Source organism: Dipodomys spectabilis, unplaced genomic scaffold, assembly GCF_019054845.1.
Source record: "Dipodomys spectabilis isolate Male_0828 unplaced genomic scaffold, ASM1905484v1 ptg000424l, whole genome shotgun sequence".
NCBI lineage: Eukaryota > Metazoa > Chordata > Mammalia > Rodentia > Heteromyidae > Dipodomys > Dipodomys spectabilis.
The window spans coordinates 890,343-915,615 of record NW_024871101.1 but is presented as its reverse complement, the minus strand read 5'-3'; the positions used below and the strand labels follow the sequence as shown (position 1 = coordinate 915,615).

General features: G+C 38.5%; 1 protein-coding gene across 1 annotated transcript; it reads left to right on the top strand.

Annotated features, from left to right (window-relative positions):
* Nucleotides 1–3,078: 3,078 nt before the first annotated feature.
* Rtl3 (retrotransposon Gag like 3) lies at nucleotides 3,079–5,512 on the top strand. Its single transcript, XM_042668282.1, has 2 exons — nucleotides 3,079–3,125; nucleotides 3,759–5,512. The coding sequence occupies exon 2, from the start codon at nucleotides 3,963–3,965 to the stop codon at nucleotides 5,496–5,498; it is 1,536 nt and encodes a 511-aa protein (XP_042524216.1). The 5' UTR covers nucleotides 3,079–3,125; nucleotides 3,759–3,962; the 3' UTR covers nucleotides 5,499–5,512.
* Nucleotides 5,513–25,273: the final 19,761 nt, after the last annotated feature.

Below are 25,273 nucleotides of genomic sequence, written 5' to 3'. Positions count from 1 at the left end.
TATACTTACCAACAAAATAAAATTATGCTTCGCAATGGAATGTACGAAATAAGAATTTCATCTCATTCAACCTTTTCCTTCTTTCTTCCTAAGCTAACAATCAACATATGTAACTCATTAACATAACTAAGCATGAACATTTCTTCTTATTGTACAGATTTTTCAGTTTGTTAAATGAACCTATTTGTCTTTATTTTCCCTGAAATATTCATTTGCCTGGTAACCCAAACTTCATTTATTTAAAATGTTTTCATAACCATCCTAAAGGCTCCATAAATTCCAACATGTTGTGAGGGTCAGAAGACGGATTAAAGTATAGGGAAAACATGTTGAGATTTTAAATGTGATAACTTTCCTATTCTTAACTTTCTTATTCTTACTTGACTAATTCAGGATATTAAAACTGCTTTAGGCATTTTGACAAAAGTCAGTGTAGCTCTTTTTTCCACTCAAAAAAAAAAAGAATAATTCTCTATGTTTAGGCAGTTTGGAACTTGTACTTAAGAATGTTGAATTTGGTCTTTGCTCTTTAGTGGAGGGGAATGAAAGAAGAAAGGTCCCTGTGTTTACTCACTGAATAAATATGCCTGCAGGCAATGTGCTGTTCAGCCTTTTGGTCAGGGACTGCTTAAACATCTATCTTGGCTTCTCTGAAACCCCCTTGCTAATCACCTCATCTTCTTACTTCGATGCCTTCAGCTCTGGATCTTAGAGTTATTTGACGAATTGTTTAATTCCATAACGCACCTAAGAAGAAAAGACAAAAGATCTTGAGTAGTGAAAAATAAACTCGGTAAAATTCAGACACTGTGAATTTCTTCTTATGAGACCCCCTTGCTCAGGGCCTACACAAATTTAGAAAGATCACCTACCCAAGTTCCAAGTTCACATATGTTAAAATTAAGTTACTGCTTCAACAGTTTACTATTGTTTTTATTGTGATTAAACTTGACTGGATGTAACTGGCTGCTAAATGCTGGGTTAAGCCTGTTACCCACATTGCTCAGATAATATTTTTTGTGCTGATCCTGGACTTGAATTCAGGGTCTGGTCATTGTCCCTGAGCTCATAGTTAGTGTTTGACAACATAAGCCACAGCTCCACTTCCAGCTTTCTGCTTGTTAATTGAAGATAGTCTCACAGACTTGCTTGCCTAGGCTGGCTTTGAATCCAAATCTTCAGATACCAGCCTCCTGAGTAACTAGGATTACTGTTGTGAGCCACCAAGGCCCAGAAATTCAGATTCTTTGTGATCAGCCTCTAAACTTCAGTGTTATTAATAGCTCCATTTCACAGTTTCATAAACTGAGGTTTAGACTGAATTTTAGAAAAACTAAAAAACTTACCTAATTTGCATATATTGTATGTCTTATATATAGAGGTAATGCTATAGAAGCTATTTGATAGCAAAAGAGTAGAAAATTACAATGGTAAAAAGAAATTCCATGAAGCTAGAGGTTTTCAGTTTAAGACAGGCTACTTTGTATCCATCAGTAGCTCTCAAGTAGCAGCATAATGTTCTACAGTGAAACCAGCTGATTTGTGTAAGTAGGATCCCCAAACCATTAAATAGATTATGTTCAAAATAATTTATTTAGTGATGGACAAAAACATGTAACATATGCTATAAATGTCTTTCTGATTTTTCATATTGGTGAAGTAAACAGCAACTCTGTGTTTTGGCTTCTCAACGGGAAGGAAAACTTCAGTTCTCTGAGAAATTTGCACAAACAGAATGCATCATTTGTTCCCTGGTGGTGATGGTATTTTTATGTGTGGAGTATTTCAAAACAGAAAAGAAAAGAAAGCTTTGGGAGAATAAGTTTAAAGAATATACTTATAGAATAAATTTAAATCTGCAAACCATTGTGCTTTTCAAAGTTGCTATATTTAAGATCAAGTAGCTCAGGCTGTAAACAGGCTGGCATTTGGGTCAATTGCATTAGGCTGGCTAATGTAGAATTGACCATTTTTAAAGGAGGTTTCAGACCATGGCTGACTTGGTGCATTGTCTGAGGTGACCACCCTTACTGAGATGAAAATAACTGTCCCTGAACCTTGCTATCTGGCCCATGCCCAGGTTATAATTGTGATGTGGCATAGGAAGAAAAAGTGACACAGAGCAGGATCACTTTGTAAGATGCAAGTCCCAGTAGGCTACCTGTGTGCTAGCTGGAGCTTGCAAGCCACTCAAGGAAGTGTGAAAACACTGGTTAAGACATTCAGAAAGAGCTGGATTCTGATGGCTCATGCCTAGCTACTCAAGAGACTGAGATCATGGTTGAAGCCGGCACAAATAGGAAAATCCATGAGACCCTTATCTCTAGTTAACTAGCAAAGAGCCAGAAGTGGAGTGGGTGGCTCAGTGGTAGAGTGCAAGGCTTGAGGGAAAAAAAGTGCTAAAGGACAGAGTCCTGGCCCCGAGTTCAAGCCCACTACCAGCATGCATGTACATGCGCACACACACTACTCAGCAAGAGCCAGGGCCCCTGCAGAACTCAGAACTGCTGCAAGAACTCACTGAGAAAGTGGTCTTTCTTCACATTTTTACCCCGCTCTACCTTGCCTCAATCTGTGCACAGTAAAGTTTCAAAAAAAAACATTGCAGGGAGAGACACTCAGGACTGAGTAGGTGAGAAGAAGAAAGGGCTGAGGGTGTGCAGGCTGTCCTCTAAGTGAGAATTAAACAAAAGGCCCAGTGTGGACAGAGTAGGGGTAGGTTACGTGAGACAGACGTTTAAATAAAAAATCAAGTCCCAAACCACTGTGGTCATTCAGAAATGTTTGCAACTTTTCACAAGAGCAGTGGTATTACTCCGAATTTCCTGGCCAAATATTTATTAAAGGTAAGCAAGGACAGAGTGCATGAGAGTGCTTCATATCAGCGCAGCATCCCACTCTCCTTGCTGCTGTGAACTGTGAGGTACTGTCAAGAAAAAAAAAAAAAAACTCTTCCACACTCGAAATAGCTATGTTACAGAGGAGAGTTGGAACGTGTTCTGGGAGTGGGTGTGTTTGTTTGAGTTCAGGGTGTGCAGAAAAGGCAAGCCTCCACAGCCATTCACACACTTCCCTCCTCAGCGATGGGTACGCAGACAGCCGAGCTCCTGCACTGTCTCTGAATGGTAACGTACATTTATAAATATTATATTCTTAACTATTTTGAGGCATTTTAGAAATAATATGCATGTGTCTGTTAAGCGCATATGTGTGTGCATATATATAAATATATATGTAAATATATATATTTAGTCAACTTTTGCTTGTTTTCTCCTGAGACTGGTCATGTGCGGTTTCTTATGTGGTGTGATTTCTGAGGTGTCAGAAAAGAGCTCCCCCCCTACCTCCTACTCTATTGACCCAAAAATATCTATTGGGTTAGTCCACCACAGAGCCTAAAATTCCCATATTGCTCAAACATTTGATTTAGTTGCTGAAAGCAGCTGTGAAAATCCAAGTGTTGCATTGGGATGTGAGGCAGACATTTGAAATTAAAACTGTGTAAAACTAAATATGGGGAAAGGGACTTGTGCTATAATGTTCTGTTTTCCAGAGAAGAATGCAAAATGGCATGCATGGTGTGGGTCAGGTACTACTCTTGAAATGCCATGGGGCCAGAGGCAGCATTTGTGCCTGAGTTCATGGGTATGAATCTGAGGTAAAAGTAAGCCAGCACTGTTAGACAGATTAGGATTTGATTTATGTTGAATGGAGTGCTTTCCACAGTTTCTGATCCTCAGCTCCCACTCTCTTCACAGTGTTTCTGACATTTCCCTTTGCTGAGCTCCGGAGGCTCCCAGTGACCTCTTGGTAATCAGCTTTGACGGGGCCCAAATCCCCACCCCTTGGAAAACTTGGGAAGGCTACATCTGACTGTGAGCAGCTTTCAGGAAAGACCTCACAAGCGGCCACCCAATCTCTCTTGGTAGCAAATTGCCAAACCAAGCCCATTTCCTCAAAAGATGGTAGAGGACTTAGCAGCTTCCTATGTTGCTCTGAAATTGGAGAATGAAATTCTACAGGCCCAAGTACAGAGGCTGATGGAAGAAAATGCTGCCCTCCAGGCCCAGATCCCAGAGTTCCAGAAATCCCGAGCAGCCAAAGAGGATGAAACACTCCAAAAGCCCTCAGAGGCCCAGGAGTCCCGGAAGTCCTCAGAATCCCCTGAGCCCCCAGCAGCCTCGGGGCTCCAGGAGCCCAGAGAGATCAAGGAACCCCAGGAGCCCCCAGAGAGCAAGGAGGCCCAGAAGCCTCCCAAGCTCCTGGAGCCCTCAAAGATCAAGGAGCTCAGGGATGTTCCAGCAACTTGGGAGCCCTCCGAGATTGAGGAGGCTCAGGAGCCCCCAGAGCTCCAGGAGCTCACAGCCTGGAAACCTCCAGCAAGCCAGGAGCCTCAGGCACCTCCCAAGAGCCATGAGCTCCCAACAGCCTGGGACTCAGAGCCCCCAGACAGCCAGAATAGCTCAGAGACCCAGGAGCCCCAGGATTCAGAATCCCAGGGCACCCCAAATAGTGAGGAACCCCAGAAGGAACCAGAATACCAGGAGACTTCATCACACCTGGAGGCTCTTGAGCTTCCAGCTACCCCGGAGCTCCTGGAGCCTAGGGTGTCCCAGGAATGCTTGGATTCATCAGATGCTCAGGAGTTCCTAGAACTCCCATTATCCACTCAGAGCCTGGAGGGACTAATAGTTGTGGGGACATCTGCATTTTCAGAATGCTCCCAAGCCCCCAGTGGATTAGAGGTTGCAACTTTCCCTCTAGAATACCCTTTAGCCTTCAGTGGGGATGCCCAAAAGCTTCCCGAGTTCCTGATTCAACTGAGTAGTTACATGAGAGTCAGAGGGCACCTGTATCCCACTGAAGCAGCCCTGGTGAGCTTCGTTGGCAATCGCTTCTCAGGTGAGGCAAGAAGGTGGTTCCAGCCCTTGCTGGATATTCAAAGCCCCCTGCTGGAGCAATTTGAAAGTTTCATCCAAGTGCTGCAAGATACTTTTGACAACCCAGAAGACCTGGAAGATGCCAACCACCGCATCCGTCAACTGTGCCAAGGGGAGGGCCCTGTTCACCAGTATGCCACCCATTTCCACCTCCTTGCTCAAGAGCTGAAGTGGAATGAAGGCACTCTCTGCATCCAGTTTCAAAAACGCCTGGCCAGTTCAATGGGAAACGAACTGTCTCGCAGAAGCCTGCTTGCCAAACTATCTGATCTGATCATTCACTGTGTCCGCCTAGAAGAGAAGAATAGTGGTGCAGCTGCCCTTGATTCATCAGGCCCAAGCCCCGCTGAGGAAAGAGAGGGGCCTGAGAATCCACCTGCTGAAAACCAACCAATGCAAGCTGCCAGCAATCGCCCACATCTCAGTGAAGCTGAAAGGGCCCGCCGCCGCGAAGGCCACTTGTGTCTCTACTGTGGGCATCCTGGTCATTTTGCCAGAGATTGTCCTGTGAAGCCTCATCGTGCCCAGCCGGCGGGAAACATGGAGGCCCGGCGGTAAGGGGGACCCCGGGCGGGCCAATCTACAAATACGCGTCCCCCTCTCTTCCAATATCCATGTCCCGTACCCTATGGCTAACTGTTGAAATCCGACTGGGAAGAAGACAGTTCTTTGAGCAAGCAATGGTAGATTCCGGCTCTTACAGAAACAGCATCGACAATTCAGTGGTTCTTCGAGAGAAGTTGCCAGTCCGCAATAACATCTTCCCTTTGATGCTGGAAACCGTCGATGGCCGTCCACTGCTCAATGGACCCATCACCAAGGAAACGCCACCTGTTGAAGTCAAAATTGGCAATCACGTTGAAGAGCTCCAGTTTGACATCATTCATGCACCACGATACCCTCTGATTCTTGGAATCCACTGGCTTGAAACACATGACCCAAACATCGAGTGGAGTACCCGCAAAGTGTCCTTTCCATCACGTTATTGTCACTACAATTGTTTCAGGCACAGGTGGAATAGAAGGCAGCGTGATGAAATAATTGCTGGGTAGATCCTGGGTCTTAGTGACTTTCTGGCAATGTGTCCCCTGTTACCTCAGCTGCCATCAGCATTTGCAGCTCTCAGAATCTTCCACTGAACCTCTGGCTATGGACTAAGGCTACCTGTACGATTCTGCCTCTTGGATCATGGTTTGAACCTGACGATTTGAACTGTTTTTTTTGTTCTGTTTTGTTTTTTTACCCCCACCTTGCATGCCTGCCCCTTTGAGCCCTGCATTATATGGGACTGTTTTAATCACATTTTATACTAACAATATGCATGAAAATAGATTTTAGAAACTAATATGAAAAACATGTAGCTGTGAGACTGACTTGATTCTTCTTTTTTAAATCAAGCTTCCTTTATCACAAAACTTGTAACTTTTTCAATAAATATCATTTTGAAAGTGATATTTTTAAAGCATCAATAAACATTGGCATTTCTACTTGTGTTGGAATTATTTCTGAGCTTAGTTGGGGGGAGGAGATGAAGGGCTAGTAAGGTGGGAGGGAAAGAGGAATTAGAAAAAGCTCAACTTTGGGGTGAGATCCTGGACACTTTCAGAAGCAGTGACCAGATCAGGGTGTTGTGACAATACAGTGGGAGGTGTAGATATATGGAAGGGTTGGGGCTAGGATATGGTGAGGTTGGGGGGGGATTTGGGAGAAGGTAGAGGGAAGTTTGGGAAGAAGGTTTGGGAGAGCTTGGGAGAAAGTGGGAGATGGTACAGGGGGGAGGTGGGTGGATGCTGAGGGTAGGGAAATGGGGAAGGAGAAATCTATACAAAATAAAGGAAACCGGCTGAGATTGCAAGCAGCTTTGCAGACAAACTTCTTCGACTTCACCAGTTAGCCAAGGAAGAATACTAAAACAGGTAATGTGATCTCCTTGGTAACCCAGACCTCCCTGTAAATAGACATGGTCTTATTCCCTGCAGTTGGGAAAATGGGCTCCAGGACTCCTGCCTACTACATTTCTCAGAGTACTGGAGCAGTGTGGCAGTAATCAGCTTTCAATACAAGCAGATTGTTAGAAACCACCCCTTGTACACACACAGGTTGTTCTGCCCTGTTAGCCCTGCTGCCTGCCTGATCTAGGCAGAAAGCAAAGTTGGAGAAAATAATTGATATTTTTGTGGGCCTGAGAGGGACCAGTGTCTTGACTCAAATCACGCACTATCTCTCTCTCTCTCTCTCTCTCTCTCTCTCTCTCTCTCTCTCTCTCTCTCTCTCTCTCTCTCTCTCTCCCTCCCTCTCTCTCCCTCCCTCTCTCTCTCTCTCTCTCTCTTTCTCCCTCTCTTCCTCTCTCCCTTCCTTCCTTCCCCCTTCTCTCTCCAAGGTACAAATGATGAAGTAAATGAGTATAATCCTAGAAGGACAAAAGGGAAGAACCTGCTATCCACTGAGCCCCTAATAAGTTCCAGATACAATGGTTAAGCATTTCACATATGTTAATTAGCTCAGTGCATCTCAGAACAATTGGGTGAATTATGTGTGTTTGCTTCTATTTTATCAATGGGAAGAGACCACACATTTCACTTGCCCAAAGTCCCATATGGATAGTAAATAGTGGAGGCCTGTGTGACCTGTAAGGCCTGTGCCCTTTCTCCTACAGCAGGGCAGTCTCTTGGTTGCAGCAGCAGGCACAAAACAAGACTGTGACAGCAAAGATCTATGTGGGATAACCTTCAAAATGAGGGAGAGCTTCAAGGAAAATTGCACGGACAACTTGGATAATGATTTTCTGTAAGTGGTGGCACAGCCCCCCTTTCAGATTCCACAGTGGTTTTCAGAAGAGTCAAGGGTCTAGAAACTGTTACCTGCAGGATCTGTGTTGTGCTTAGCAGCAATGCCCCACCCCTCATTCCAAATTTCCTTTCTACTCACTTCTAAAACTAATCCAATTCCTCCTACTTTCCCAAACAGTTTAATGTGGTATGTAAGGAGCCTTTCCTCACATATACATCCTACATTTTTCTCCACTACTTACTCCCTGACACACTTAGCCTGGGTATACAGAATCATCTATAATGTTTACCTATATGGCATAGCCTAACATAGCATCTGGTACATAAAAACTTCTTCATAGCAACTGATTCAATGATATTTAAATATCATTACACAGAGATTTGTATACTATGGGCTCTTCTGGGGGCGGTTCTCATACTGATTTACTCACCCTCAAGGACAAACATTATTAGTCAGTGTAGAATTCAACAGGGGAGGAAATATGTCAAGTAGCCACAAAAGGGAAAAAGAGTGACTTTTATTAATCAAACCTAGAGCTCAGGAGACCAACTGTGTTTGATTTCCCCAGGTTGGAGCAGGTTCACACAGGACTTCCTGTGTAAAATGCAGTTTGCACAAACTGAAATTTGGTTGTCAATTTACCTGAAGCCTAGGTTATATAGCCCTATCTGCCTAGAGGAGCTTCTTTAACTAGAGTGTAATTCTTTAATTAACAAAAGGAGCAATTATCTAATTATATCATCACAGACCTTGCAAATTGGAAAAGAGTCAAGAAGACTATCCCCTTATTTGTTCCTGTGAAGAAGGTAAGGAGGCCCAGAGGAAGGAGGGAAAAAGATACCATAACCAGCATCACATCCTCATCTGATTTCAATTCCAAAACCAGCGCTCTCTTTTCACCATAAACCAATGTTTCTAACCCACTAGTTAAAACTCAAGCCTGCGGGCCAGCACTTAGCTAGGTACTGTGAGCCATGTTTAAATTATAAATTGAGAGGATTATAATGTGATCAAGGAGGAAAAATAAATAACAATAGCTAGCATAGGTAATCAAATCCCAAGTTCTGAGGTGACAACAAATATGACAAACTGAAACTGAAAATATCCATTCATCAGTTTAATTAGTACTTTCATGTAATGACTATTTGATTTTTGTCGGACATTGTACATGATGATTTGGGTGTTTTCAATATTCTGAAACATAAAAATTCTTAGTTCTAAGGGTAAACAAAGCAGGCCCAGAGTTCAAGCCCCACGACCGACAAAAAAAAAAAAAGGGTAAACAAAGGAGGAGGCTGCAATGCTGGATAAGAAATGTACTCATTATCTTGCCAACGTAATTGTAACCCCTCTGTACAGTATGTTCACAAAAAATAAAAATAAAAATTAAAAAAATTCTTAGTTCTGTTATACAAATCAAAAACCTGAAGCCCACTGATTTGAGGTCACTTATCAGGGGTCGTACTGCTAGAAATTGGTGGATATTAAAATCAAGTTGTGATCTGTCCTCCTCCAAACCTGGAGTTCTAGGCTGGGGATTTTGTTTTCAGGGACACATTGCTTTCCTAGCAAGCATAAAGTCCTGGGTTCCCTCTGCAGCACTGCAAGCAGCAGAAAAAACAAAACAAAACAGTTGAGGTTCTATCTAATGTATCTCACTGATTCTCACAATGAATGACATGTGTTCTATATTAACTGGCTTAATTATATGGAGTCACTAAACATGAGTTCCTCTTCTCTAGAAATGTATGGTCATTAAGATAATATTTTATAAAATTATTAATTTATTGATTTAAAAATAATTGAATGGCTTCTATGGGTCAGGCATTGCATGCAAAGGAGGGAAAGGGAGAGAAAGATGTACAATTGTATTTAAACTCTGCCTCACAGTCCTTGCTTTGAGCACAGTTTAATTGCAGGAACTGTTGCTCCTATGGAGTAAAGAAGCACAATTTGAGTTGGGTCTTAAATGAATTTCTTTGGTGCAAACGGGAGAGCAGAGCTTTCTAGGCTGTGTAAAATGCAAACAAAGCAGAAAGCTGGAGAGAAAAATCATGGGGTCTTGAGAAAACACAGAGCCCTGTCAACGGATGGATAAGCGTGGTGTGGAGGGCCTGGTGTTTGGGACAGAAGGGAGCAGATAAATCCTGAGCTCAACAGTTTTCCTGTAGGCAGTTTGGACTGGTATCTTTTTTTTTCTTCTCTCTTTTTTTTAATCCCATTCTCACAAGCTAGAATTTTACAATCTCCAAATCATGAATGATAAAAACTACCTTTTCGTTTGGGCTTCTCAGTTTCAAATTTTAAAGATTGTAAAACAATTCTCAGTGTGTAAGATTTAAAAAAAAATATTGCAATATTTGGCATAGATGAAAAGTAAACAGTTCCCTCTTAGCTAACTTTTCAAAGTTTCAAGTTTAAAAAGAAATGATCTCTATATTTTTGTAGCTTTTCTGGGTTGGTTTTAACAAATATTCTATATTTTATGATATGGAAATATTCCTCAAATAAATCATGGTCATTCCACAGAATGATTTCTTTGCCTTCCAGTTTTAAGCTATTTCTGAAAGTATATTTTAAAAGCTTTATAGGGATATATAATTTTAAACATTCTTAGTGTAGAAAGCTTTTAGTATCTGCCAATATACTATATATCAAATATTATAGAGCACATCTCCAGGCCCATTTTTCACTTGTTCTTTTAGGATAGGGTTTTGCTTCTTGCCTAACTCATGCCTGAGTTGCAAATCTCCCCACAATAGCCTTGCCATCCTTTGTGGGATCACAGACCTGTGCTACCACATGTCCCTTAGCTTTTTTGCTCAAGGCTGTCACTCTCTCACTTGAGGCACTCAGCTTTTTGATGGTTAATTGGAGATAAGAGTCTCATGGACATTACTGGCCAGACTGGCTTTGAACTGTAATCCTCAGAATTTCAGCCCTTTGAGTTTCTAGGGTTACAGGCATGAACCACCAGTTCCTGGTGGCTTGAATGAAGAAAATGATACTGGTTTTATACACCCAAGAAAGTTATAGAAAGCATCAAAAGAGCAAACAGCAGACACTGAGTTGGCTCATGCCTATAATTCTAGCAATCTGAGGACTGTAATTCAAAGTCAACTCCAGCAGGGAAGTCTGCGAGAATCTTATCTCCAGTTAATCATCTGAAAACTGAAGGTGCAACTGTGGCTCAATGTGGTAGAGTGCTAACCTTGAGCAAAACAGCTCAGGGGCAATGCCCAGGTCCTGGGTTCAAGCCCCATGACTGACAAAAAAAGGTGCAAACTCATTTTTTAAAAAAGTAAAAAACATTACAAATCTTTGTACCAGTGGCTTATGCCTGTAATCCTAGCTACTTGAAAGGCTAAAATTGGAAGGATCATGATTTGAAGCCAGCCTGGGCAGAAAAAGTCCCAAGACTCCTCCCTAACCTATAGTTAGGCACAGCGGTACATGACTATTATAGCAAGCTACCCGAGAGGCTAAGATTGGAAGGATTTTGGTGCCAGGCCCACTTGGGCCAAAAGTCCAAGAAAATCCATCTCCAGGGAGGGAACCTGGATATGGTATCCCGGAAACTATGGGATGCCTACAGAAGTTGAATCACAGTCTAGGTACACTCAGGAAGTAAGACTATAAGAAAAATAACTAGCTGAAGGACCAAGGTTGGAGGCATGGATCAGTGGTAAAGCACCAATGAGGTAAGTCTGAGACACTGAGTTAAGACCCAGTACAACAAAAAAAAAACCCACAAACATGAAAGTTGAAAATGCTTATGAATTAAAGGTGTCATTGTAATAATTTATGTTTGTAAAACTATCCCCAAGGACCTTCAAGATAACAAAGTGTCTGTTGAGATTCATTTCAATTCAACATACTTCTACCTCTAGTAAGTACTTCCTATGTGCTAGGTACTCTGTATTGCTGGTCAAATGAAAATACAATTAGGTGTGATGTAATTATTGTATTAAGTAGTTTGGGGTAATCAAAGCATTATCATATATTCCAACCAATTCCCCTTCTGCAGCATGTCAACTAGATGATAACTTACCATAATTAGTTTGAGCTTGTTTCTTCATCTATTTAGCTTATCCTAGAGAAAACAAGTCAGAACAGACTGGTCTTTGTCTCCACCAAAAAAAAAAAAACACCTAAATTTAAAAACTTAAGTCCACAAGAAGTTTTCTTTTTCATTTCCAATTTATATGATTTCTAGGTAAAACTAATTGAAAGTTAAAAGGTCAAATGGTTCTGGCCTCTGATAAGTCATAATGGTTGTAGGAAATAACTGCCATCATCATTTACCATGACTCATAGAACCTTGACTCCGTTATTATTCTGCCTCGCAGTGATTCAGATATGTGAGAAAATTTGGTGAAGGGTATTAGTTTAGAGAATGTGGGATCTATTCCAACTAGGTTGGTGGGGAAGCAGGAGACAGGAAAAAATGCCAACAGTAGTCAACTAACTGTGACTGACTTGGCTCCCATGGAGGGACTATTAAGTATTCTGATACAGATGAAAATGGGATATGGCACAGAAACACAGAACAGTCATGTGTGCGCAGGACATCTGGAAACCTACATTTTTTGCATGAGAAAAAAAGAAAGCATGAAATTTTACAACCACACAGAACAGAATGTCTGAAACGCTATAGCTGAGCTCACTGTTTTTCTTCGTACTTCACATTGCTTTTTTCCTGTCAGTTATACCACAAATACCACATAATAGGCAACAAGTGAACCAGCTGCATTGCTAGTGAAACTCTGTTAATTATTAGAAGAAAAAGCTGACTAAACTCCAATAAATTAAAGGCATTCCCACAAAGGTAAACACAAAGGGGAATTTCCATATTTCAACTTCTGGTTTTAACACACCTTCTGCTAAAATATTGGACAGTGTTGAAGAAATGTAGAAGAGCTCAATCAGGGCCAAGTCAAAAATCAAAGAATACTTAGTTCAGTATACATTAATGGAAAAATGTGTATGTATGTTCATTTTGAAATTTAATTTTATTTAAACTGATATAAAAAGATAAAAATGATATAGATTAGCCAGGTGCTGGTTGCTTACACTTGCCATCCTAGCTATTCAGGCGGTTATGATTTGAGGATCATGGTTCAAAGCCTTCCCAAGCAGGAAAGTCCATGTCATCTCCAATTAACTATCCAGAAAAAATACAAAAGTGCAGCTGTGGCTCAAGTGGTAGATCACTAGCCTTGAGCAAAAAATGCTCAAAGACAGTGCCCAGGCCCTGAGTTCAAGCCTCAGGACCAGCAAGCAAAAAATGCAGATTTGCAGCGCGCACCAGTGACTCAAGCCTGTAATCCTAACTACTCACGAGGCTGAGCTCTGAGGACTGCAGTTCAGGCTAGCCTGGGCAGGAAAGTCTGTGAGACTCTTATCTCCGATTAACCACCAGAAAACCAGAAGTGGTGCTGTGGCTAAAGTGGTAGAGCACTAGCCTTGACCTGCAGAGCTGAGGAACAGTGCCCAGGCCCAGAGTTCAAGCCCCATGACTGACAAATAAAAAAATACAGATTAGTGTGTGTAATATTTTATGAATGTGTGTATTGCTGAACACATTCATATAAAGTTCAGCACATGATGTTCATATGTACATTGTGCATTTCTCAAATTAGGCTATGTATATTTCTTCAAACATCGATCATTTATTTATTACAGCTTTTTGAAACATTATGTGCATTATGATTATCTGTAATCACCACAGTCCAATACAATAGTACCAGAGAGTTTCTTGCACCTATAAAAATGTAACTTAACAAACATCAGCCTTCATCCATCCCTCTCTAGCTCTATTATCCTCAGACTCAGACTCTAGTAAACACCATTCGGAGCTTGTCTTCTATGACATGATCTTCTTTTTTTAATTTAATTTTATTGTCAAGGTGATGTACAGATGGTTTACAGTTACATATGTAAGGTAGTAGGTATATTTGTTGTTGAACTTGTTACACCCTCCATTTTTCTCCCACTTTCCTTCCTCCTCAATCCCCCTCCCAAGTTATACAACATCATTTTTTTAGTTTCCACACGCAAATGGCAACATCCAGTGCCTGTCTTTGTATGTCTCACTTATTTTACTTATCTCAGTTATTCATTCTTCCACATGTGGATAGCCTATTTTCCCAACACAATTTCCTGCAACACCAGCTCTTCTATTCAATAGATGTTGTTAATGCATTTGTTAAAAATCAATGGGCTGCAGATGTATGGCACAACTTCTGAGCTCTGTATTCTGTTCCATGTGTCTGTTAATATACAGATGCTATACCGTTCTAAATACTATAGTTTTGTTGAATGCCTTTAAATCAAATATTATGATGCCTCCAATAATTTAATTCTTTTAAAATATATTTTATATGACAGATAAATACATAAACATTTTGCATATTATTGGAGTGCAGACACTGTTTTGAGATTCCACCCATTATTGTTATACTATAGTATAACAATAAAGTTAAACCTTTTAGGTTTGACAGTGTTTGCTTTTTTAATTAACATATATTAGTTGTACAAGAGAAGAATTCATTGTAACATTTCCCACACATGCATGCTATGTATTCCAATCTATTTCACAACAGTGTTTGTTTTATAAAATTAGATGACTCAACAATTGGGGCACTTAGATTTACAATCATAGTAACTTCTTTTTGAACTGATCTTAAGACCAGTATATTTGCTTCTTCTTTCAAGTTTTATTTTTAATTCTGATTTGATAGAATAATAACTACTCCTGTTCACTTTTAGTTTCCACTTCCATGGAGTATTTTTTTACTATCCTTTTATTTTCAGTTTGTCTATATCTTTACAAGTGAAATGAGTTTCGTATACACAGCATAATGTTAGGTCTTCTTTTCTTAATCCATTCAGCCAGTTTCTATCTTTTAATTGAGAAATTAGACCATTTACATTCGAAGTTATTAGTAGTTTTAGTATTAGTTATTAAGTTATTAGTTATTAAGTATTAAGTTATTAGTTATTAGTAATGTTTCTGTCGATTTTCTCCTTTCTAAAATGTCATGTCTTGTCACAATCCATTTAACAATTTGATTAGATTTCAGTGAAAATTATCTTCCAGAATAGGTCCCTCCCACCCCCAGATTAGGATTAAATAAATTTACTACAATTAGTATATATGGTGCAGAATTTCATGCAAAGAAAGTGTGCCAGCAGTGTGATAATATATATAAACAACAACAACAAAAAAAAACAAAATAAAGGACAAATGCACAAAGCTGCTGCTGCTTAGATCACTGCAGCTTCTAGGGCCCAGTTTCTTTTACTGATTTAAAAACAAAATGGAAAAAAAAATAAAGAAGTTGTCCCTGAAAAAAAAATAAAATAAAAAAATTAAAAAAAATAAAATGTCGTTTGTTCCATTCTTCCTCCAGAGCTGTTCAATTTTGTAGATTACTGTTTCATTCAATTTATCCTTTATTTTTCATTTACGTGTCTACTTTACCAATGAATTTCGTACTCATATTTCCTTTCCTTTCTCAATGTAGACTTAATGAATACTTTTTTGGGTTGAACTCAGGGCCTGGGTATTGTCTCTGAGATTTTTTGCTGAAGGATAGTGCTCTACCACTTCAAGCCACAGCACCACTTCTGGTTTTCTGGTGGTTAATTAGAGATGAGTCTCACAGAGTTTTCCTGCCTGGGTTGGCTTCAAACTTTGATCCTTAAATCTCTCAGCCTCCTGAGTAGCTAGGACTCCAAGTGTGAGCCACTGGTGCCCGGCTGAATATTGTGTGTGTGTGTGTGTGTGTGTGTGTGTGCGTGTGTGTGTGTGTGTGTGTGTTAGTACTGGGGCTTGATCCCAGGGCCTGGACACTGTACATTGGGTTTTTCACACAAGTGCTTGACCACTTGAGTCACAGCTCCACTTTCAGCTTTTTGGTGGTTAATTGGAGGTACAATTTTCCTGGACTTTCCTGCCCCAGATGGCTTCAAACTGTGATCCTCAGTTCTCAAGACTCTTGAAAAGCAAAGATAACAGATCTGAGTCACTAGTCCCTGGCTTCTAATAAATTTTTTAATAATTATACTAAAATAAAAAACAGAATATACTATTTCTGGCTATAAAAAATACCACAAATTAATATTCTGAGCAGCCTTCTAATGCTCTTTTTTCCTAAGTACTTCTCCTTTCAACATCCTTTTTTATTCTCTTGATCTGTCAAAAATGAAATAACAAAACATAGAGTCAATTAGCCATCAATAAGTTGCAATAAGAAGGCTTTTCTTTGTGACCTTCCTGTGAGTGTAAAGAACAGTAAGTCATAAAACCTTATACTAAAATTTTTCTTAAAGGAATTTTTTGAACAATGAAGCCACAGAGCAAGGACTAAGGCACATTGTAAAGTTGTAAAAAGCAGAGGAATAGTTGGGAAACCTACACTTGGGTTCTTTTTTTAGGTATATGTTTACTTTTCTTTATGTTTTATTGTTATCTTCAAATAGTTGTATGAAGAGGTTTCAATGTAACATGTTCATTTATATCTATAATGAGTTAGATTTGTTTTTTAACTTGCTGGTAACCTTGGACAAGTTATTTCACTTCCCTTCTGTGTCTTAATTTCTACACAGCTAATCTTTATAATATATTGTAAAGAGTAATTTGATTCTTCAATAAATATTTGTTAATTTTTATATGTCAGACACTGAGTTTGATTTGAGATAATAAATGACAAAATAGGAAGCCAGACATGTTAGAGAACTATCATTGTTCTAAATGCTTCCTAAGGTTCCAAAGTCATATAGCCTTTACAAAAACAATTAATAAAAGAACTATATTACATTTTCTTATGTATTTTATATTATAGAAATTTCCATTACTACTTAACTATGTAGTCTGTAAACATTAGCAGAATTACAGAAGAAAGTAATGTTTTTCATTCCTAAGCTCTCAGTTGGTTATTGTTTTTAAAACTACAGATATAAGGAGCCGGATACTGGTGGTTCACATCTGTACTCCTAGGTAATTATGAGGCTGAGATCTGAGGATCACAGTTCAAAGCCAGCCTGGGCAGAAAAGTCCTCAAGACTTTTATCTTCAATTAACTACCAAAAAGCCAAAAACAGCAGTGTGGCTCAAAGCAGTCGACTACTAACCTTGAACACAAAAGCTCAGCAACAGAATCCAGACACTGAGTTCAAGTCCCAAAGCTGGCACAAAAACTGCAGATATAACTGTTAATACTGCTACTATTATTTTTCAGTGATTTTGTTTGTTCATTAGTAAAAGAAAACATAACTAATCCCCAGTGAGCACTTATTGTCCACCACTTTATGTTAAGTACATTACCTGTGAAATATCATTTAATCCTAACAAATATTTAGCAGAGAATGTGTCATTCTTCCCATTTTATAGATCAAGAAGCTGAGTTCTAGTGAGGCAAAGTTCATTTGTGAGGAACTGGATTTCTAAGATGAATTCAAGTTTGTTTCTCTCAAATCCTGTGTATTCTCTCTTCCTTCTGAAGCTTTTATGGTCCACACCTACCTACATGGAGAGATCAGAGACTACTACATGGAGAAATCAAAGAAATCACAGCAAGTTAGTGGCCAAGCCAATTCTACAATATATGATCTCTGTTTCCAGTCTATTTCACTTCTTAAAATTTTATCATATAGATGTAACAATTTAACTATATTCATAAAATATGAAAAATAAATTTAATAAGAAATTAAATAGTGTTAGTTGGTCATCTGTGGTCTCAGCTTTTCAAAAAGCTAAGGAAGGAGGATCACTGGTGTCAGGATTTTTAGTCCAACTGGAGAAATACAAAACTGACTCCAAACACAGATAGATTATTCACGTTTCTACATGACTTTTGTTGATTAGTATTTCAAGTAAAGATCTGAAATCTATGCCATACAACACTACAAACCAATATTAGATATGAAAGAAACCGATAGACAAATATATCCAACAATAACAGTATGTACATTCTTCAAGCAGCTTTGATCATTTTCCAAGATAAAACATTGGGCCACAAAATAAATATTAATAAACTGAAAAGGATTAAAATCCTGCAAAGTATGCTTTCCCAACCACTGCAAAATGAAATTAGATGTCAATAATATAGGAAATTATGTAAATACACAGCATGTGGAAATTAAACAACATACTTCTAAATAACCAATGTACCAATGGGATATCAGAAGGGAAGTTACAAAATATCTTGAAATGAATGAAACAAAGCTATAACATAACATATCTTGTATGGTATAGCAAAAAATGGCCCATACAAAGGAAATTATGGGTATAAAGGACCATATTAAAAAAGAAAAAAATCTCAAATCAGTAACCTTAATTTTAATACTTAGGAAACTAGACAAATGCAAATTAAACTCAAAACATGCAGAAACAAGGAAGAAAACAGGGCTGAAATTATTGAGCAAAACTATAAAAAAATAGAAAATGTAATTAATTTTAATGGATTGTACTGAAGTAGTATGAAAACATTCTCTAAATTAGATAAAAGAATTAGATACATTCATAGAGAGCTATAACTACTAGAACAACCTCTATAAAGAGAAAAAATATATAATAAAGAGGATTTATTGGCATAAAAACCTTTCCACAAAATAAAGCCCAGTAACAGATGGTTTGACTGTTGAAATCAAGCATTTAGAAAAAAAATTAAAATCACCCTTCACAATGTGTTTTTAAAAAGTTATAAATAAAGTGACATTTTCTAACTCATTTTCTGAGGCCAAGTTTGTTTAATACATTTTTTATTGTAAAGATACTGTACAGAGGGGTTACATGAGCAAGGTAATGAGTACATTTCCTATCAAACATTGTTACCTCCTCCTTTGTTTTTCCCCTATCATCCTTTCTCTCCCACCTCCACAACTATACTCCACACTACCCCCCCCCAAATTGTAAAGTTTGTTTTTCAACATAGTGTCTTGTACATCTCATTGTTACAATGAGTCAACCTGTATCCCTATTTAAGCATTTTGTTTTTTTCACTTCCCCTCCCCAAATTAGAAAAGTATGTATACAAGATTCAGGGCACCAACATCAAATACAGTGAAAACAGGGGTTATCAAAATCATACAAAAAGACACTAGGAAAAGAAAAATATACACCAATATCCTTTATCATCATAGATACACAAATTCTCGTCAAAATACTAGCAAACATAATCCAGGAACATAAAAAGTATTATACACCATGACCAAGTGGGATCTATTCTAGGAATTCAAAGTTTATTTCAACATCTGAAAAGCCAAATGTCATATTAATAAAATAAAGGACAAAACTACATAATCAGAAGATGATGTAGTCAAAAGATAAAAAGTATTTGATAACATCCAACATTGCTTCATGATAAAGCACTCAACAAACTAAAAAATATAAAAGAATTTCAACTTGATAAACAGCATTGAGAAAAAATATATACAGCATACATTATACTTAATGGTGCAAAACTAAATACTTTCCCTCTAAAACCAAGCAAAAGAAAAATGTATCTCTTCTCGTCATTTATAATCAACATCATAGAATCATTTTAGATAGATCAATTTGGTGTGAAATGAATGAGAAAGAGAGTGAGAGAAAGACATGGAGTAGGAAAGAGGGATGGAGAAAATGGAGGAGGGAGGGAAGGAGGAAGAAAAAAAGGAAGGAAGAAAAGAAGGAAGGAAGGAAGAAGAAGGAAGGAAGGAAGGAAGGGGAAAGAAAGAAAAACAAACAAACAAACAAACTGGAAAGGAAGAAGTAAAAATAACTTCCTTAAAAAGGATCATATATATATATATGTATATATATATAATATTTTTATTGTATTCCGTAAGATTATATATATATATATATATATAATCTTACGGAATACAATAAAAATATTAGAACCAATAAATGAGTTTAACAGAATTAGAGAATATCAATATACAATAATCAACTGAATTTTTATACACTAGCCATTAATTTTTCTAAAGTTAGAGACAATCCCGTTTGTAATAGTGGGAAAATTAAAATATATAGAAATTAATAAGAGAAATGTTATACACCAAAAAGTACAAAACATTGTTAAATGAAATTTTACAAGAATTCAATAAATGAAAAAGCATCCTACATTCAAAGAGCACAAGATTTAATGCTAAGATGGAAATATTCCTCAAATTTATGTGACTCTTCAACACAATTCTGATTTTCATAATTTCCAGGAGTCTTTTTGACAGAAATTGACCAGCTGATTATAAAATTTATATAAACATTCAAAGAACTCAGAATAGATAAAAATAATCTTGAAAAAGAACAAATTTTGAGTATTGGCAATTCCTGATTTAAAAATGTATGACAAAGCAATCATAATCAAAAGAGTGTGGAACCACCATCGAAAAAAAATCAGTTCAATACAAGTAAATTAATAGTGCAAAAATAAATCCTAATATCTATGGTCAATTAATTGTCAACAAGGATATTAGGACAAATAATGGAATTCTATGCTTCCATCAGATAGAATGACATTGCCCCATTTGTTAGGAAATGGAAAGACTGAAAAAATTTTATTAAGTGAAGTAAGCCAGGCCCAAAGAAACATAGGTCCCATGGTTTCCCTTATTTGCAATAGCTAGTATATATCTGGGACAAGCAGAAATGGTCAGATAAGTTGATGTTAGGCGAAATGAACCCCAAGATAAGGACTCAAATGGTTTTTCTTTCTTGCTATTGTTTCTAACATATTTATAAGATGATTTCTTTGTTGCTTTGTATGTCCCTCCCCCACGGTATAACTCCTGCTTTCATGGTATTTGATGTTGGTATAATTTGTGGAGGGGAAGGGAAAAAACAAATAGTTTAAATAGGGATACAGGTGGACCCATTGCAACAATGAGATGTACAAGATGTTATGTCAAAAAATGAACTTCACAACTTTGGGGGGGGAATGTGGTGGGGGGGGAATGGGAAGGGATAGGAAAGGGAAACAAAGGAGGAGGCAACAATGCTTGATAAGAAATGTACTCATTATCTTGCCCATGTAATTGTAACCCCTCTGTACGGTATTTTCACAATAAAAAATAAAATTAAAAAGAAGAGAGAGAGAGAAAAAAGAAAAGTCATTTGTTGTTGGTGGTGATGGTGGTGATGGTAGTCCTAGGGCTTGTATTCAGGGCCCGGGTGCTATCTCTGAAATTTTCTACTCAAGCCTAGTTCTCTACAACTTGAGCCACAGCTTACTTCTTGATTTTTTGTATGTTTTTTATTGTGAAATACTGTACAGAGGGGTTACAATTACATGAACAAGGTAATGAGTATATTTCTTATCAAGCTTTGTTACCTCCTCCTTTGTTTTTCCCCTTCTGTCCCTTCACACACACACACACACACACACACACACACACACACACACACACACAACCGTGCCTAGGTCTTGTACACCTCATTGTTACAATGGGTAAGCCTGGATCCCATTTAAGCATTTTGTTTTTTCCCTTTCCCTCCTCAAGCCACAGAAGTGTATATACAATATGCAGGGCACTGGAAGTAAATACAGTGAAAACAGGAGTTAAACCAGGGGAGAGGAACATACAGAGAAACAAAAAAAAAATCACATAGTACATTATAGATGTTAGAAACAATAGCAAGAAAGAAAAAAAATATTTGTGTCCCTATCTTGGGGTTCATTTTGCTTAACATCATCTTATCTGGTCATACGTACATAGCTTTTGACCTTTTCTGCTTGTCCCAGACATATGCTAGTTATTGCAAATAAGGGAAACCATGGGACCTATGTTTCTTTGGGCCTTGCTTACTTCACTTAATATAATTTTTTCCAAGTCTTTCCATTTCCTAACAAATGGGGCAATGTCTTTCTTTCTGATGGAGGCATAGAATTCCATTGTGTATATATACCACATTTTCTTGATCCATTCATCCACTGAGGGGTATCTGGGTTGGTTCCATTATCTTAGCTATGGTAAATAATGTTCTTCTGGCTTTTTTGTAGTTAAGTGGAGATAAGAGTCTCACAGACTTTCCTGAAAAGGCTGGCTTCACATTGTGATCCTCAGATCTTAGCAGAGTTAATACTACAGGCATAAGCCACCCACACCTAGCTGAGAAAAGTCATTTTGAACAAATGATACTTGGAACAATTGTCCACCTACATGAAAATGAATATCGAACTCTTACTTGAAATCATACACAATACTCAAGATGTATCAAAATATGACCTAAATTTAAAATTGTTAGAGGAAAATATACAGCTAAATCTTTATGATTATAGTTCTGGTTTTCTTGATATAACATATAAATAAACAAAAGAAAGAAATACTATCAAAGTATGTCATGTACATGTATGAAAATGTTATTATGAAACTCATTGTTACCATAATTAATACATACTAATAAAAATATTTTCAAGGTTTCAATAAATGTTTGTTAAATAAAAAATAAACAGCTGGGCACTGGTGGCTAACACTTGTAACCCTAAGCTACTCAGGAGGCTGAGATTTAAGGAATGCAGTTCAAACCCGCCTGGGAAGAAAAGTCCATGAGATTATTTCCAATTAGGTACTAAAACTAGCCAGAAGTGAAGCTGTGGCTCAAGTGGTAGAGTGCTAGCCTTGAGCAAAAAAGCTGAGGGACAGTGCCCAGGCCCCAAATTCAAGTTTCAGGACCAGCACACACACACACATTAAAAGAACATCTAGGGTTGGGAAAGTGGCTCAGTGGTAGAGCGCTTGCCTTGCATGCCTGAGGCCCTGGGTTCAATTCCTCAGCACCACATAAGCAAAAAGAAAAAATCTGGAAGTGGCACTGTGGCTCAAGTGGTAGAGCGCTAGCCTTGAGCTGAAGAGCTGAGGGACAGCGCCCAGGCCCAGAGTTCAGGCCCCACGACCGGACCAAAAAAAAAAAAAAAGAACATCTGAAAAAAAAAAAAAAGGGAAAAGGAAGGGAAGAGAAGGGAAAGGAAATGGAAAGGAAAGGAAGCTGGGCCTGGTGGCTCATTCCTGTAATCCTAGCTACTCAAGAGGCTGAGATCTTAGGATCGTGGTTCGAATCCAGCCTGGGCAGGAAAATCCATGAGACTTATCTCCAATTGCCCACTAGAAAACCGGAAGTGGCACTGTAGCCCAAAGTGGTAGACTGCTAGCCTTCCGCTGAAGAGCTCAGGGACAGCATCTAGGAACCCAGGTCAAGCCTCATGACCAGCAAAAGGGGGGGGGGCAGGAGAGAGAGAGAGGGAGAGAGGGGGAGAGGAAAAGAAAAAGAAAACTGATAATGAGTATGAGAAGTTGGAGGCAGAAGAAAAAACAAAAAGAAATGTACTCATTACCTGACATATGTAACTGCAGGCCCTCTGTACATCACCTTTACAATAAAATTTAAATTAAAAAATAAAATAAAATAAGGCAATGTTTGTGGTTGCATGCAATTCTGTGAATATACTAAAAACATTAAGCATAATTTTAAATGAGTAGATTTTATAGTCTCTAAAAATGTCTCAATGATGATGAAGGAAATAGCCAGGGGAAAAACACCCTGTAAGTATTGTATGGACAGCATTCATTCCAGGTTCACCATTTGCTGGTGGTTTTGAGAAAGCTAAGCTGATTTTCCTGAGTGTTAGTTTCTTTGTCTTTTAAATGAAATTAACAAGTCCCTTGAGTTATGACAATTCAGTGAGATGTACTGAGCATGACTGGCACATAAGAAATACTCCAAAAACATAGGCATTATAATTACATTTCAATAACTCAGTACTACTGGTCCTAGTGCTTATGCATTCCAGTACAACTTCCATTTTTCTACAGCAACTTCAAGCAAGCAATTTGTTTCACTCCCATGCAACCTCAGGGTTAGTTGTTACATAGGCAGATGAATAGGTATTTCAGCAATTTTGCTTGTTTGTCAACTATTTTCTTGCCTGTTTTTCTGGTAAGCCTGGGCACCTTATAGAGAAGACTGATGAAACAAAACTACAGTACAGTTCACTTTCAAGTCTTTCAAATATGTTCATTCATCCACAGATATTTGGGTTAGTTCTGCTATGTGGTAGGCTGTTAGAGGCTCTTCTTTCTAGTAGGCATAGAGTAGCCAGACATATATGACAATTAGAAAAAAAAAGAATAAGGGTAAATGGAGTATGTACGTAGACACAAACTCAGATTACAAGGTCCTGGGAGATATATAAACTGGGACCCAAGGATGAGAAGGAAGCATCCATGGTCCTCAACATTACCTTCCCTGCAATGGACAGTTTTGAGTGAGCTCAGACTCAGGTCCTGTGGGTCATGTCCTGACTCAAACATGTAACGTGTTCTCTTGTTTTCCATTTCAATTCCTGTGCTAAAGCCTCAGAGCTCACTGAGGCAAACCAGAAGTTGAGGAACATCAATGCCACTGAGAAGCAATAGTCAATTCTGGAGAGGAACTGGTAGATCAGTGATCTAGCCTGCCCTCTTTCCAGTAGTTCAGCATAGGAAAATGGCTTTCTTTGTATCTGTATTCTGGTAGAATCATGCACCCATTGTCTCCACAAATGGATTCAACCATTGATATTTCTTTATAATCCGTCTCATGCTTTATTTCTGCTTCATGCATTATCTTTCAGACAAAGTAGCAACATTCAAAGCCTCCCTAGCTCTGTAAAAACAAATGGGAATCATTATCCTCCAGATGGGGGCCATGGCATATATCTCAGTGTGAGGGAATGATTTCCAAACTATGGAGAAAAGGTGGGATTTTTTATTTTCAAATAAACCGAGGATACATTGAAGAGTTTCCGGTAGAGAAATAAATGTGTGTGCATGTGTGTGGGAATTCAGGGGAGAAAAATGAGGCAGAGTTCCTCCACTTATTTATTTGCCCAACCTGACTCTTTTAGCCACAGAATTTTGTTGCCAGTGATCAAGAGAAAAATGCAATACCTGTAAAAGCACTTCACATTTGAAACGAGTAAACATGGGCTTCAGTGAGAGCCAGCTGTGCTTTTCCACATCTGTAAAATCTCAAACAAGTCTCTTAATCTCTACAAATCTGTTTCTTCATGTGTCAGAAAAGGAGTTACACCTCCCTCACTAAGGCAACAAATGAGAACCCTCCCCCCAAAAAAGTGAACATCCTTTGGAATCTATAAAGCACCCCCTAAACATAAACTTTTTCATAATAAACAAGCAGGAAAAGACATCACTCAATGGACAGTTGGAAGTGGAGAAATTGCTTTAATGTGTCTTAATTCAAGTATGATTGTGCCATGTCTATTGTATTAAGGCATTCCACACTTATTGAGACGTGTGTTCCCACACTCCATGAGAGTGATACCATGCTTTATATGAAAAAAAAATCTGAATGTCTACCTCTTGAAACAGCTGGAGAAGGAAGAATAGTTCCCATTCCTTCCTGTCACCAGCTGACTGGTACAGAATGGCCTTCATTTGACCTTGAGTGCCTACAAGTGTCCACGCCTGGGAGTAATAAGCTCAATAATTTGTTGGTCATTATTTTCCTCTAAAAAATGCATTGCTAATAGACACAAAAAAGTCTCAAAATATCAAAT